The following is a 15,231-nucleotide window of genomic DNA, read 5'->3' on the forward strand; positions in this document are numbered from 1 at the left end:
CCCACTGTAGTATCTCAATCTGTATTATGTGCATGTGCATTAACCTTTTCAGTAAATACCAGTAAAATCGATGCCTCGTAAGCTGCAATTATCACCTTGTGTAGGTCTTCCTTGCGCCTCCAAAACAGTTGAGGCTCATCAGAGAATGGACATGGGCCTTCTGAGGGTGTCCTGTGGTGTCTGGCGGCAGGATGTTGTCAGTGGGGGTCTTTGTGTCCAGTGGGTTGAGGAAGTGTCGCTGCTATGTGGTGGATGGTGTTGGGGTGCCTGGTCTGGTCTGGGTGGGTGGACCATGTGTAATTAACATACACATGAACTGAACTGAATTGTCCCAAGACGCTCAATGTTTACTTCTCCTGTCAGTGGTTTTAAAGTTGAGGCTCATTGCTGCCCGGTGCTACTTTAAAATATCTGCCGAACTTCTTCGCCACAATAAGGGACGTTAATTTGTGTTTACTTGCCGTCTTCAGATGCTTCGCTAACCTCCCATTAATGTGGTGCTGACTCAGCCGTGTGCCTCATTACCTCAGTTAAATACTGTAGATTAACGCTTGTTTACTCTGGGGATAACTTACACCCTGCTTGTGTCACAGTTATTTTACTCTGACTTCTTTACTCAGTGCTAAGCTCAGATTTAGAGCCAGGCTGTAGTTAAAATAGGGTATACCTGCATAAAACAAAGAAAATCTCTCAGTGACATAATCTGGGGTAGTGTCAGACTGGGTGAAAGTTTGTCTTTTATAAGTGAAGCAATGTGTCGATGGGGATTATCTGTATCAGTGGAGCTGCTGATAAGGACATGTTGGATAAATATGCATGCTTCTACAGGTGAGGTAGAATATAAAACATCTTTTGTATCCCATGGTATGCAACTAATATCCATCCTGTCCCAGTGAATTTAAGACTTTAATTAATGTTAATTATTGAAGTGAGCTTTAAAGCATTCAATATAAATACTAAGTAATACTTGGGCTTTATGTCTGATGATGGGAACGTTCACATTTATATTGAGTAGATGTTCTCAACAATTTAGGGCTCAGTGCATATTGCATATTTCTATGCAATATGACTTGTTCCATATGCATAAGCTGTAGAGTAGATTCATTGATATTGTCCTTCCATAACAACGCTTATTAATTTCATTTAAATATGTGGCTATTTCTGCATTTGAGGAGAGGACCTGAGATGCGGAGGAGAATACGGCATTAGTGTTAATTAAACAGAAAATGAAGGAATATAATAAGCCTGGCAACTTGACTCCGCTTCACTTCTCTGTTGGTCTCCGGAGTGGTTTCTTACTAATGTTGTCACGCACACCCACTCCTGCTGTTTGTTTATGCCTTTAGTTTAAGCCCCAGAGGAGCCAGGCACTACTACTGATTCAGCACTGCTGCCTATAAAAGAAGACGGGGAAATGTTCTGTTTGTACGAAAGACAGAGTCTGTTCACTACTGTGCAGCAAACGGCTCGATATTTTGTGATTGTAGATGAAAATATATATAGCGCATTAGATTGGCTCGACTTTTTCTGAAAAACAATAACAGAAGACACAGTTTGATGACTCATGGAGGCAGGCAAAAACTGCTTTTTATGCACATTGCTCAGATATATTTACTATTTATTTTTTGAAATAGTCACAGGTAACTTCACAGGTAAATATAATTGAATTGCTAACATATGGTTAAATTTGCAAGTGTTGCTTATGGTATATGGGGCATTCAAATGTGTATTATATCCATGCATTTATCCATGCTGAACAATAATACTGAAATAACTTTATGAGCATGCTGAATATTGTAATGTTATGCCAGAGCCTACACACTTATTTCTCCAGAAGTTATAAAAACTAGTAATAAAGTACGCAAAACAAACAAACCTTTTAACCTTTAAAGCTTTCAAAATAGACATTACATCTTTAAATTAAATTTGATTTTAATGTAAGCTAAAGTGTTCATACACACGTGATTATTTAATTTGCACTGCTCCCCTTAAGGACTTCACTTGCGCTCACTTTCCTTCTACAAGAATAAAAGCACGTTTTATATAATGCAAAGTGCACATTATGCTCTTACAGATGACTGGAGTGGTCAGGTAAGCACAGCAAAACTCACAGTGCAGATGTGACACTGGCGCCCACAAGACCGCTCTCTCTAGGCACCGAATCACATTATCATACACATGATTTATTCATGCATAGTCTATTTATGTATTTACTTCAACAAACAGAGTTGTTGCTTTGACGCAGGAAGACTGAATGCAATGAAAACAAAAGGAAATTGAACAAGCTGCCACTGCGACATGAGTGCATCCTGTGGCTGTATGCTATGCTGTAGTAATGTGCAGGACGAGGTGAGACTCCTCGATGAGATTCTCTTATAAACAGCAGCGCTAGCTCCCTGAAATGTAATTGCATTGTGTCGTTTTGAGTGTGGGAAATGAATGGTGCTACTACCCATTCCTTTTGCAATTCTGCTTACATTTTCTTGGCTGAGTGGGTACGAGATGAGTTATTTTGTCAATACAGAGACAAGTAGTGACTTGGATCTTGAGCAACAAATGTGCTAGACATTGTTCTGTTTGCAAAGGACGAATCATATCACCCGTTTAATTGCGTTTCTTTCTGTGTTCAGTGCTAGTTAATGGAGTAATACGCTAAGTGACAACCGTGGCTACAGGCTCAAGTTCAAGCTATAGTGAAAATAGTGAAAAAAAGAAAAACCAATACCAATGGTGTGTGATCCTTTCAAAGGAAATGTTTATGCATTGTCTAGTTTGACAGTATAGTCAACACTGTATGTAGTATGGCATCAAGTTAAGCTTGCCCTTATTGTTCTTCCTGTTTCTTTTGTGTTACTCTTCATTCACTGCAAATGAAAAAAGTGTGGTTTAAAGTAACTCAAGTAGCCAAGTAACGTCATACAGTGTAATTTGAAAGTGACAGTCAAATGCAGAATTTTCTTTCTGCATTTGTTGTAATCTAAATCCAACCAGGAAACCTTGCATATTACTGCAAAGAAAGTGAAAATCTTTCTAATTCTAAAAGTGAATATTGCAAATCAAAGGTAGAAGCCACAAATGCACTGCCTACATCCAATTCCTACTCACATATTGCTCAAGCCTTACATTTCTGTGTTTACATTTCTATATGGACTACACAGGCTATCTGTCTGTGTGTATATATGGCATCGCCAGGAACTCTAAACACAAAGTCTTGCAGCTGTTTGAATTATGGATGGATATTTACACAGATCAGTCCCCTCAGGCACCATCTTTTGTTTCTGCTATGGCGCAATGGTACAGAGCCAAACACAGAAAGAGAAGCAGAGGAAACCAGAGAGAATGGGTTGAAATTAAAAAGCAACAATAGATCAAGATAGACTGAATAGAAATAAAGAGCTGGTAGCACACACAGACCTGAGGTTGGAGGAGTGCTCTGTCTGAAGTGAGCACACGTGTCCGAACACATCAACACAGATGAGCTGATATGATTTCAGCTCATCCTCTGATGTGCTACAGGCTATTGTTCTGTCAACCATGTCTCTGGGATATCGTTAGCCTGATAGCATAATTGCATAATTAAGTCATATTACACGAAAAAACAAACAAAACACAATTTTTATCCAGCACATTGTATTTTATATTGATAGTGTAGCAGCCAGTCAAAAAATTACCAAGCTATTAGGCTAATGATATGTGAAAGCAGTATCTTAGTTGCTGTATCATTCACCTCAAGGCAGCACTTGGGTAGTGAGGTAGGTTATGCATCAGAAAAACTATAGATTACAGACTGTGTCAAAGACTAGATCAGGGGTCGGCAAGCCGTGGCTCCGGAGACACATGCGGCTCTTTTGTCCCTCTGCTGCGGCTTTCTGTGGCGAGCAGTGCGGAGCAAGGACGCTAATCAAAATCGTTCACTTTTTCATGCCAACTGCCTCCCAATAGCAGCAACTATTAACTCAATAGTGAACGAACAGGAGCTACACAACAACTGAATGACATTGAAAGCCACAGCACTCACACTCATGGTTGTAACATCAACCAAAAACACTGAACTCCCACAGCGCATTGCAGCACATATACCCCTTGCTATTGAGTATTTAATTCAAACATATTTTATTTTAGTTTGTTACTTTTTAAAATATAATTTGAATTTATGGCAATGTAACATTAAAATAAAACGTGTTTAATTTTTTGCCGCTCAAAATATACGTCACAACTGCCGATGTGCAACGCCCGCTGGCAGGTCCAGCCTGCTATTTATTGAACTTTTCAACTGCAGATAAGCCAACCATGGATAAGTCCCTGTTATGTATGCATGAATACAATTTCGTTTTCTCTTTAGCAGTTCTTTCATTTCATAAATGCAACACAGTATGGTTTTTTTATACATAGCATAGAGGTAAAAAACGGCATATGCAGTGTTACGTTCAACCTGCTTTTTTTTTCGGAGTTCAAAATGTATTTGTATGCATAAATAAAATTTCATTTTCTCTGTAGCAGTTCCTTCAATTTTATAAATGCAACACCCTATAGTTTTTTATACATAGGCCTAGCATAGAGGTAAAAACGATATATGCAGTGTTATCTTCAATTTAGATGTGAAAGGGGTTTTGTAGCTCCCAATGTTTTCTTTTCTGTGGGAAACAAATGGTCTAAATGGCTCATTGAGTGTTGAAGATTGCTGACCCCTGGCCTAGATCTTAAAGGATCTGAGTCTTCACAGGATCTCAGAGCAAGTCTCATTGTCACCAAATCCACTACAGCTTCTCAAACATCAATAAACTCTTTGCTGCCATTTCCTGTCATTGATTCAGTCAAACTCTGTATACAACCATACAGCCCCTGACCTAAACTGTCTGTGCTGCAATCCACTATGACTTACAAACTCTGTTTAATATGCCGCTAAGTATTCCATTAACAAATGAGCAGTTGAAATGAAACGTTGCCATGGTAACGGTGTGACAAGACTGGCTTTCGGATCTCGCAACACATGCAGATTTGCATCAAATACCTCCCTTTCAACAAAGAGCACTGCCAGTACACCACTATCTGGCTGGGTGTTTTTAATATTTAATGCGGTATTCATTCCCTTTGATAAAAATATAAGCAGACCACCTGAAAGTGAATGTTCCAGTTTATCTGTTTACCCTGCTGCACACGCAGCTTCGCACAGTTTCCATTCGCGTCATGCATCACCATTCATGACGTCCTCACGAACAGCTTACGTAAGAGCTCAAGTCTCCCCTCCTTCTTTTGTAAATTCAGTCACGTCCAGCTGGAGCTGCAGACAAACTGAATAATACATCTGTACTTCTCTCTGCCAGACCTCTGCAAGCATACTGCTTCTCTACATCTCTCTCTTTTCTCACAGGGATAAGTACATGTGCTCGAGTCCTTCAGTGGGTAAACAGAGAGCTGTCAACAGGTTAACGGATGTCTAAGTGCAGGAATACTATACAAAACATGGCCCATTTTTAGAGACAGCGGCGCACACACACCATTACATTGCTGAAAACATATCAGTAGTGAGAGAGTTCATCTCTTACCTATGAGGAAGTCTGCAAAGGAAAGCAATGTCTACAATCATCGCACTCTATTGGAATAGTTGATAAATAAGCATGCCAGACAGAGCAGGGTATGGCAGCATGCTTGCAGCACAAAAGGATTATTTAGGTTTAATACTTGTCTTTAACGGTAGAAATATGGCTAGCATATTAAGTATGGGGTTATAGTCTTATGCTGCAAGCACTAATGCAGGAAAAAGAAACAGAAGTAGGGAAAAAGGTAAAGGGAGGGAAAGATACAAGCGAGGGTGAAAAGGAAGAAAGGAAGCCACCAACAGACAATTGAGCCACAGGCAAAATCAGTGGAATCACAGGGAACAGGAGGAAGAGAGGTTTGCTGACTTGCAGTATGTAGCTGAGTAGATCACTCTTTAGTCATGAATATAAAACACAATTTTATGGATGGGAAGAATAAAGAGCTTCACCTTTTTGTTCAATGAGGCCGGTTGAAGTGAGAGCACACGTTGAAATTGCCTAGTCATTGAACTCATTAGGGCGGCAGCTGCCTCCATCTATAACCCCCTTTTCTTTTTGCACTTTGTTTTGGTTTGTGCATGCGCCTCGGGGTGGCAATGACCGAGTTAATGGTTCGGGTATAGGGAGGGGTGGGCAGGAGCTACAGATGCTATGCTCCTTGGTCCAACATAAGGGGTATACACACTCACACATACACACCATGCCAGACAAGGCCAAGAGAGATATGCTCTCATACTGGTCCTACAGGGATCAAACATTCCCTAGCACTGAGTCGCGTACTAATCTAAACACACACTCACACTTTCACACATTTGTGCACAAGCACACAAATGCTATAAAGGGGTTGAAGCACACCAGATGCTCTCTAAAAATGGGACAGGAAAGAGAAGTTAGTTTGGAGGGACAGAGAACTACCGGTTCACACAGAATATGAGAGGGGAGAAAACAAGACGAGAGTGGGCAGGGGAGATGAGGAGCATCAGCAAATCAAAACAAGGAGGGGGTGCGAACAAACCTTCGGGCGCTGCGTTCTCTTTGTGGACGACTTGCTTCAGCGGGCAGCAGAAGATTTCGTGACACTTAGCACGAAAGGGGGACCCTTTACTCCTTATATCCGCAGAATGGATGGAGTCCTGCCGTAACATAATGTACTCCTGGGTACCTGGGGCAGCGTCATCCTGGACTGCGGTGGTGCCATAACAGAATGAACTGGGGTTAGAAAATTCACCAGGACACAAAAACAAAAGAAAACAACAACAACAACAATAGCAGAAACACAGGCAAAGTAAAAGACATCAAACATTGGCGACATCGATAGCTTTAGGTAACAGTACTATAGCACATAGTGACAGAGTTGAGGAGAGAATAAGAAAAAAAAAGGCAGATCAAGAACAACAACATCACTAAACAAGTCAAATTAATGGCAAATGAAAGAAAAACAGTGAGGGCTCCCTTCAGTATATCCTCGGTCACTGGAAAGGAATTGTTAAAAGAAATAAAAAGGGAAACAGTTCAATGTGCAAAATCAGTGTTATGGCAGGCTTTTAGATTCTAGCTGATCCAAGATCTTATGCACTTAAATGATGTGATTGTAGGGCTGCTAGATGTTGTGAGATTGCAAGGCAAGCATGCGATGTGCTTCTGTTGTAAGTTACCTTTACTGAAACTTATTTCAAATGGTGATCATACCCACCCTGGTCACCGCATTTCTATATGAGTAGACAAGCAGATGCAAAGGCATGCACAGGTCCCTAGCTCACACTGTCATGACCAGGTTTGCTTCCACGTTTCCAGTCATGCTTGGTGTAAACGTCACTAAGGAGAGCTTCTACGATTATAACGTTGCATGCGTCTATAGGAATTCTGGGATCCTGCGAAAATCCCTGTGTTTCCATTTCTGTTCGTACGTATTGGACAAACTGCATCTGTCCTCTTCTGGGCACAGTCTCTGCTTGGCTTCGATCACTGACCTATTTTCTCTCTGTTTATGGATTAGCTACAAGCAAATCGGCCCAAATAAATTGTATCTTCTTTTCCTAATGGGCCTGAGTGGCATGCCTCTTCTGACACATTTACTGCTTCGTGAAAATGGCTTTTAATCAGTCACGTCTATCGAACCGCCGCAAAGCTCAATCACAATGCTTAATTTACGACATGTTGCATAATTATTTTCAGTACAAGGCTCACCAGAAAACTGACACTGTGAAAAATGTTAAACATTTGCACATAACTCATGACTCATCCTCATGGAGTCATTTATGATGACCTGGTATCGACTCCTCACATGCTGTGATAATATCACAATCTTGCGCTGCATGTAAACGTCTGCCAGCCTTATTCAGAGGGCTGAAACGTGAACGGATTACACAGACATTCACCACACACTGATTCCAGTGTAGTGTAGTTTTACATAGAACGTCTTCTTCACAAATGAGAATGTGAGGCACTAGCTTAAATGTTTCTCTTCCTTTGTGACAAAAAAATAACATACCTACACAAAAAGGACCACGTGTATAAGGCAGCATTTTTTTTTTTTTATCTCATCTCATCTCCTACTACCGCTTATCCTCGTTAAGGTCACGGGGGGGTTGTTGTTTTTAATTTAAATTTAAATTACTTTGCTTTAACCGATATGCAAATTATGAGCAGTGGTGGAAAACATTACATGAGCTCACTTCTTGCGAAGCACGAACAATACACGGGCATTGCGTAAAAGATTTATGCACCTCAAATGTATAGATATGTCGAACCAGAACCAAACATAGAGCTAGAAACATAAATAACTATCTTCATTACAAAAATAAAGACTCCTACAACAAATAATGCTGCCCCCACAGAGCCCAGGGAGTCAAGTTGGCATCACATTAAGAACCAGAAGACACTAAGACAGCTGAACTCCACAGATGAACTGTGGCAAGTTCAACAGGAACACAGCGACACACACTTACAGGCAGCAGATTTTCAGTTTTTCCACACCGGGTGCAATTAATCACCACATGCCTTTTCTCCTATAGGACTTATCAGTATCTCAGGGCCTTTTTCAGGCTCCTGGAGGACCTGTTGCACTAACAATCTCCACATCCACAGAATCTCCTGCAAACCACGCACATCCTATCCATTGCAGCCCACCACCAAGAAAACCACAGCAGTATTAAAACTTTAATTGTGCTAGGAAATGACAGAGATGTCCAGGTTTTCTTCAAAGAGTATAGCACCATTCTCTGCTCCTCAGACGCAGAGGTGCTGCTAATGTATTTGATCAAGTGACATTGGGTTAAAATAATCTGCTGCTTTAACCTGCACATAAATAAGTAAAAAAAATCCAAACTGTCATATTAAACCTGTGATATCCTGACTGTTTTGTATCATCCTCACCACTGTGCCTGCTCTTATTTAAGTATTCCTGAGCTCAGAGTTAAGCTGGAGAATGTGAGGGTGTGCAGAAGACTGGGAGCACAGACTCTGGGTAACGTCCACAAATTTCTAATACCATGCAGACGTTTATTAATGAACCAGCTAACTGTCGGCTCATCAGAGGGAATGAAAATGAGTGACAGCAGCGTAGGGGGTGGGCACCATCTTTTACAGCTTTCTTCTTTGCCCGGCCTTGATGAAGAGCGCATACTGGGAGTGAAGGTAGCATGATGGATGACGCAGGAGGGCCTGAGACCTCACTCTCTATCAGACCAGCCACTCAGAGTGAGCTGTCACCCAGGTTCATGATAGCTGGTGATCTATAGACACCAGTGTTGCCACTCTGGACCTTTGGCGGACTGCAATGGATGTCCTTGCCCCTCTGACAGGAATAAATCTCACAGTAAAGAAGAACGGGTACAAATAAAGAGGTCGAGGAGGGGTGTGAGATGTATCTCGCTTCGGTTAGTTGCTCATCTATTTTAGGGCCCTTAAGGCTGATCGGACATGTTTAGGTTTTATGGGAACAGTATGGCCGAGGTGCCATGTGTGCGTGCAGTATTTACCGTGTATAATGTACAGTATGTGATGCGTAATGACACTGACACTGTGCTTGCGTTAAAATGTGGCGTCCACAGAGGAGCAGACTTAATGTGACAAAGCGTCATCAGTGACACCCGAGCTAATAAATGTCTCCTGCCTCGCGCTCAAACGGGGTTCAAGGACATGTGTAATCAACTGAAGCGCTATAGAAGAAAAAGAGAGTGCGCTTCCGTACATAAAGCGTTCCTTGCACAATTTACTTAACTCATGGCTTACATCCATCACAAAGGTGGTGCTTATTCATCGTAGCTCGGCGAATAGCACACTCACTAAATTAGAATCAGAATTAAGCACAGGTCTGTAGCCTGAGGTTTGCCTTTCAGAAATAGCCTGGCCTCAATGTGGTTTTGCAAGGGGCAGAATCTAGCACATTCTCTTATGGGACACCTTCGGTTCAATGTAGCTCCATCTCAAGAAAGAATAATTTTATTTTGGTTGTAAGTCACCTTGCAGGCAGCAGAGAAAGTAAGTCGAGTTGAACGTGAGTTTTTCGCCCAAACGAGGAATGAGCTTGCATTTTTATGCCTGCTTTTTCATTCCTGGAGATCATTGTTTGTCACTCTGTCTTAGTCTCTCCCTTCGTCTTGTTCTTTGTTCTTTTGTGCTTTTATCACAACCAGGAGCTTTGTATGACAGGATCACTTTGGCTGAATACTGTAGCTTTTTGCGGACAGCGCATTGATTGCCAGTCAACTAGAGTGATGGGAATTACAATAAATACAAAATCACAGGGAAAAGTACCTAGGAAAAGTAAATTTTCCAATCAGCTATTCCACTGGGATAAAAGGCACAATCTATAAAAGAGCAGGGAAACAATTTCCACTAATGTCCGCAATTACTCAAATGCAACACAGTATGGCCATGGCTGCAGTCATGCTCTCTTGGGAAAAGCAATTCATTTCCACCAATATTCAGTAAGTAAAGAAGCTATGAATCTGCCCCAGAGGGCAGTCGGCCGTCTTCTATTCTATTTATTCATCTAATATTAATGTGCCTCATGACACTGAAACACAGGGTAAATGAGAGACTGCTGTAGTCTGATTGAGAAAGGAATTAAAAGTAACTGACTGTGACCTTGCTACATTTTATGTGTTTTCAGAGGCGGGGATATATTTAGACATGCCCGTATGTATTTTATGATGAGTGGGAAATACTGAGCAGAGTAATTTCTATTCTGACACACAGCACCATCCAGTGATCCAGTGGCTAAGTAAGTAAGTCTCATTGCAGAGTTTTGGTTGGTTTGGGGTTTGTGACTGTGGGAGAGCAAGAATTTGTCAATATGGCATGTCTGCAGAGATCAGTGTTCCAGTATGTTGGTGAAGGCACATGCAGCGCTCACATGAAAAGGTATTGATCAAAGTGTGGCCTTGCAGAGAGTGTGCATTTGGCCACATTCTGACAGCTTCCTCAGCCTCAGCGTTCGTAGTCAAACGCTCACACGGGAGACATGTACTAGGTTTGATATGTTTATGAGCTTGCATGTCTGCTGGTGGTTGGTGAGTTTAGGTGTGGATACTACAACAGGGGTCTTCAACATTTTTCAGGCCAAGGGACCCCCTACCTACTATATAGGTTCTATATTAAACTCTAGTGCTATTTATAAATCATTTTGCATTCAGTATTAAGGTAATCACATAATAATTGGATTCAAATGTTCATTCTTTTATTTCAAACAGGTGTAGCGGTAGTGGGGCGGTGCAACATTAACATAAACATACCTGACTAGCAGACACAATTGACAGATAGAGAAAGTAATTGACAGATTCAAGATTTAGTTTCACCTGGGGACTGAATAGGCTCTTTGACCAATTGTGGGGAATCTGATAGACCAGCATAATATGTGACCTCATGATTGTCTCAGCAGCAATATGGGCGGGGGCATACTGTGATTGACAAGTCTGGACTAGTGTGGCGCTTTGTGTAAAAGAGTGCGCTGTTGAGACAGCTCCTGTATCGAATGCGAATGAGTGAAGTGCTGACTGAAAGATAACTTCTTCTGCCTCCATTCATCCCTAAATTTGTGTGGGAAAATTGCGGGGGAAATTAAAAAAAAAAAAAAAAAAACATATAAAAATGTCTAATCAAACAAAACATTTTGCGACCTCCCTGCAGTACCAGGACCCCCTTTTGAAAACCTATGTACTACAGTATATGTTACACTGATTTTAAACAATCACTCTAAAAATATTTTCTTCTCCTAATAAATGACTATTGATTTTTTTTCTGGTTTTTGTATGTGTTGTTATGAAGTAAGGCCAGAGAATTACTTTTAGAGATGAACTGGTAAATTATGAAATATTAGATACGTATATATCGTCTCATGACATGGAGAATTACAGAAATGTAATGTGTCACATTAGCACTATGCACTACTTTATTGTGAGTTATTTTGCTGCGTGTAGTCTTGGAAAAGTATCACTGTGACCGCAGCCACAACCAAAACATTCTCACGTGTCATGAAATACGATAAAATGTCACAGAAGACGTTTAAAACATGCAGTCGTGACACATGAAATGTGCTTGAAGTGGCACACTATTTATATTCCATGATATCATGTAGCATCTACAACACATACAAGACATGCAACTAGTGGTGTGAGAACGTCTGATGATTGCTGGGACAGACATTATTTATTTAGTTACTTAGTTAAATTAATTTCTTAACAGACTCAAGCGCTTCTAAATAGAATTGATTTCTGATGAAGGATAAAACATTCTGAGACACACTAATTTTATCCCTATGGATTCGAACGTTTTATAGATACTGTAACAGCACACAGGGATCAAATGCACACTCCAGCTAAGGCAGATTAATGTGAAGGATCCCTCTCACCGCAATTAACAGCTGACAGGAGCAAATAGGATTGTAAAGCATATACTGCTGTCTGCTGATCATTAGGCCTTTGAGTTCAGGAAACATTGTGGGAGGAGGTTCAAGTGTAATAGGATCAACAAAGCTTGAGCAGCAAGTGACACCAAGTGGCTTATGATGTATCTTATGCTAAAAGTCACATGTTATACGTGTGTTCTGTTCACGCTGTCGAACTCCGCAGTGTAAGGTTTGAAGGGAGGATGTGCTGCTTGCCCATCACACTGCGATCTGCTGGTGTTTGAAAGTGCGCGTTAGCGATGTGCACTTGATCTTCAGTCATGGATTTTAACAGGAAACATCTGTCCTCTTTTATGCATAAGACGATTAGCACAGTGTCGCCGTCGACTACCTCCTCAACAAAATTAGCGCAAACCAAGCGCACAAACGCCTCATGGATTTGCCCAGATTTACCAAAACACTGACACAGCAGCAGCAGGTATTAAAACCATCATAAAATAATCACAATCAATTCTGAAAAGCAGGCTGTCATTTAAAATGGGATATTAATTTGGTTTTCAGGTTGTGAACAAAGTAAACTGATTTAATTAAAACCGTAAATTGATACTGAAGAGTTTCTGGAAATGTCTTTTAACCGTCACCACCATCATACGCTAATGTGTTCGGAATGTGGAATCGAAATTCTTGGCTCCAAGACGCAGATTTTCTGCTTTGTTCTGAAGAATAAATGTGCTATATACACACAGAAATGCAGACATTAGTAAAACACACCTAAGATATAAAGTGTGAAACATACGAATCCAAGAGGAGCTATTCTAATGTTGTGGCTCTATTGATTCAAATGTTTTTGTAAGTGCACTTGACCACAGGTCTTATAAATAAGCTCTCAATATATTACCTCATTGAAGAAATATAGAGCCAAAATGAAACTAAAGCTACCTGCACTGCGGTACTTTATAAACCACCTTAGAGTTTCCAAAAGTCGCAGATGTGTTCTTCATTGTTCCCATGGTAATTGAGGCCTTATAAACTCAAAAAAAGTTCACTTCCAACCAAATGCTGTAGTCTTGCATAACAGGAGGCAACCTCAGCGTGAGACCTGCAGCTCAGAACTACAGAGATGACGAGTCAGTGCTGCTCAGTCATGAGACCATGCCAGACATTTATAGAATCTAATCCGTCACATCTGATAATACACGAGTCATTTTAGATTTTTACAAACATTGGACTGCTATTTAATACCAGATGTTCTTTAACCCCTCAAATGTGCAACAAAATAACATTATATCATGAAAACAGTTGCTTCTACATTTACATTCTCTACTTTGACCTACCAATAAGCTCTGACAAAGCACCGGTGGGTTCAAATTAAAATTGCATCAGAGAAAGTGAACGGAAACTCTAAAATTTAAATCTCCAAATTTAAGTTTGGAGCACATATGTAGTTGGATGTTAGCACATCATAATCATATCACCACTAAGCTTTCGCAGGTTGTGACAAGGCTCTTTATTAATTACTTCACCAAAAAAAGTCCTTCATCCGAGCCCCTGTGCCAAGAACCCAGTCTCTGGCAGAGCGGATATGGAGGGCAGCATCTTCCCCTTCCCCTTTGCCAACCAGATTAGATCCCAGATGGGCAACTTTAGTTTATTAATGCGCATTTGCAGCCTTCCCCGTTGTTGGAGGAGGAAAGGTAGCAGAGGGAGAGTGGGCGGAGAAGGCATGTGCAGTCTTAAAGAACAGGAGTAGAGGAGAAAAAAAAAAAAAAAAGGAGGGTGACCTTAAAATGCCATTAGTGTGAGTCTCAGCACTGCAGAGATTTAACTGAATGTTTGCTGCAAACACAAGCCCTGCAGAGAATTTCATTAATGACTGAGAGGTATTTTACAGAAAAACTGCAACGAGGGACGAAATAGGAAATGGGTAGTTTTTAGTGAGCAAGACAAACATCATTGTGTATTATCTATATCTATAGTTCTTTTTCTGATTCTTTCAGTTTTGAGTTATTGAATTTACTATGAAATTTCAATGTTTTTTATTTCTTTTATTTATTAACAACATTATCATAATGAAATCTGCATTTTTACCCTTTTAAAACATCAACATTGTTGATTTTTGTCCCTGTTTAATTTTAACACCGATCTTTAACTGTTACACTGCTGTCTTTCCATACACACAAATAAATGATTTTATCTCATAATCTTATAATCTAATTAACATTTCCCAGTGTTCAGTCGTTGGTCACCTACTGGAGTTATGCTGCAACCCATTTTTTTGGAAAGATTCTATGTTTTTGCTTTGTTTTTGTTTGTTTTGTTGAAAATTAAATGAAAGAATGAAAGGGAAAAAAGTGTTGGCCTAATAATAATAACAAGAACAAAAGTACATGAATCAAACACTGGCCGCTTACATGAAAAGTACATCAAATAAAAGATACAGTATAAGAAAAAATAAATTATCGCTAACCTCCTGCTACATTAATAAGTGATGAACACACTGTCCATTCCAAATGACCCCAGTCCCAACTAGCTTGGCCTTGATGCCGGATTACATAAAGGATTCAAATCGAGGCATTCAGAGAGAGGAGATTTAGGAACAGCTAACGCCAACGCTATCTGAGTCATCAAATATATGGGATTAGTGTTTGATGGCTCAGTTTCTCGATGATGGATTTTGAGAGGGACACAATCTCTTAGTTGTTTTACTGGTGTCAAGCTGAGAATTAATCCAGGCATTTGTTGGGCTTTGGGATCGGAGACCGTCCTCCCATCTCAACTGTCTAGTGATGTAGTTGAACCAGAACAAATAAGGTTATTCCAGAAGAGTTGTTATTGTTTGAG

General features: G+C 40.4%; 1 protein-coding gene across 3 annotated transcripts in view; it reads right to left on the reverse strand.

Annotated features, from left to right (window-relative positions):
* fgf13a (fibroblast growth factor 13a) overlaps positions 1–15,231 on the reverse strand; it is an 86,846-nt gene that overhangs the window by 43,954 nt on the left and 27,661 nt on the right. For 2 of the 3 annotated variants that reach the window (XM_047585274.1, XM_047585273.1), the window contains exon 3: positions 6,556–6,723. The exons of the other annotated variant lie outside the window; for it this stretch is intronic. In XM_047585274.1, coding sequence (XP_047441230.1) covers positions 6,556–6,723 — 168 coding nt within the window. The remainder of the gene's footprint in view (positions 1–6,555; positions 6,724–15,231) is intronic. 3 annotated transcript variants of the gene reach the window in all.

This window comes from Mugil cephalus, chromosome 5, assembly GCF_022458985.1.
Source record: "Mugil cephalus isolate CIBA_MC_2020 chromosome 5, CIBA_Mcephalus_1.1, whole genome shotgun sequence".
Classification (NCBI taxonomy): Eukaryota; Metazoa; Chordata; class Actinopteri; order Mugiliformes; family Mugilidae; genus Mugil; species Mugil cephalus.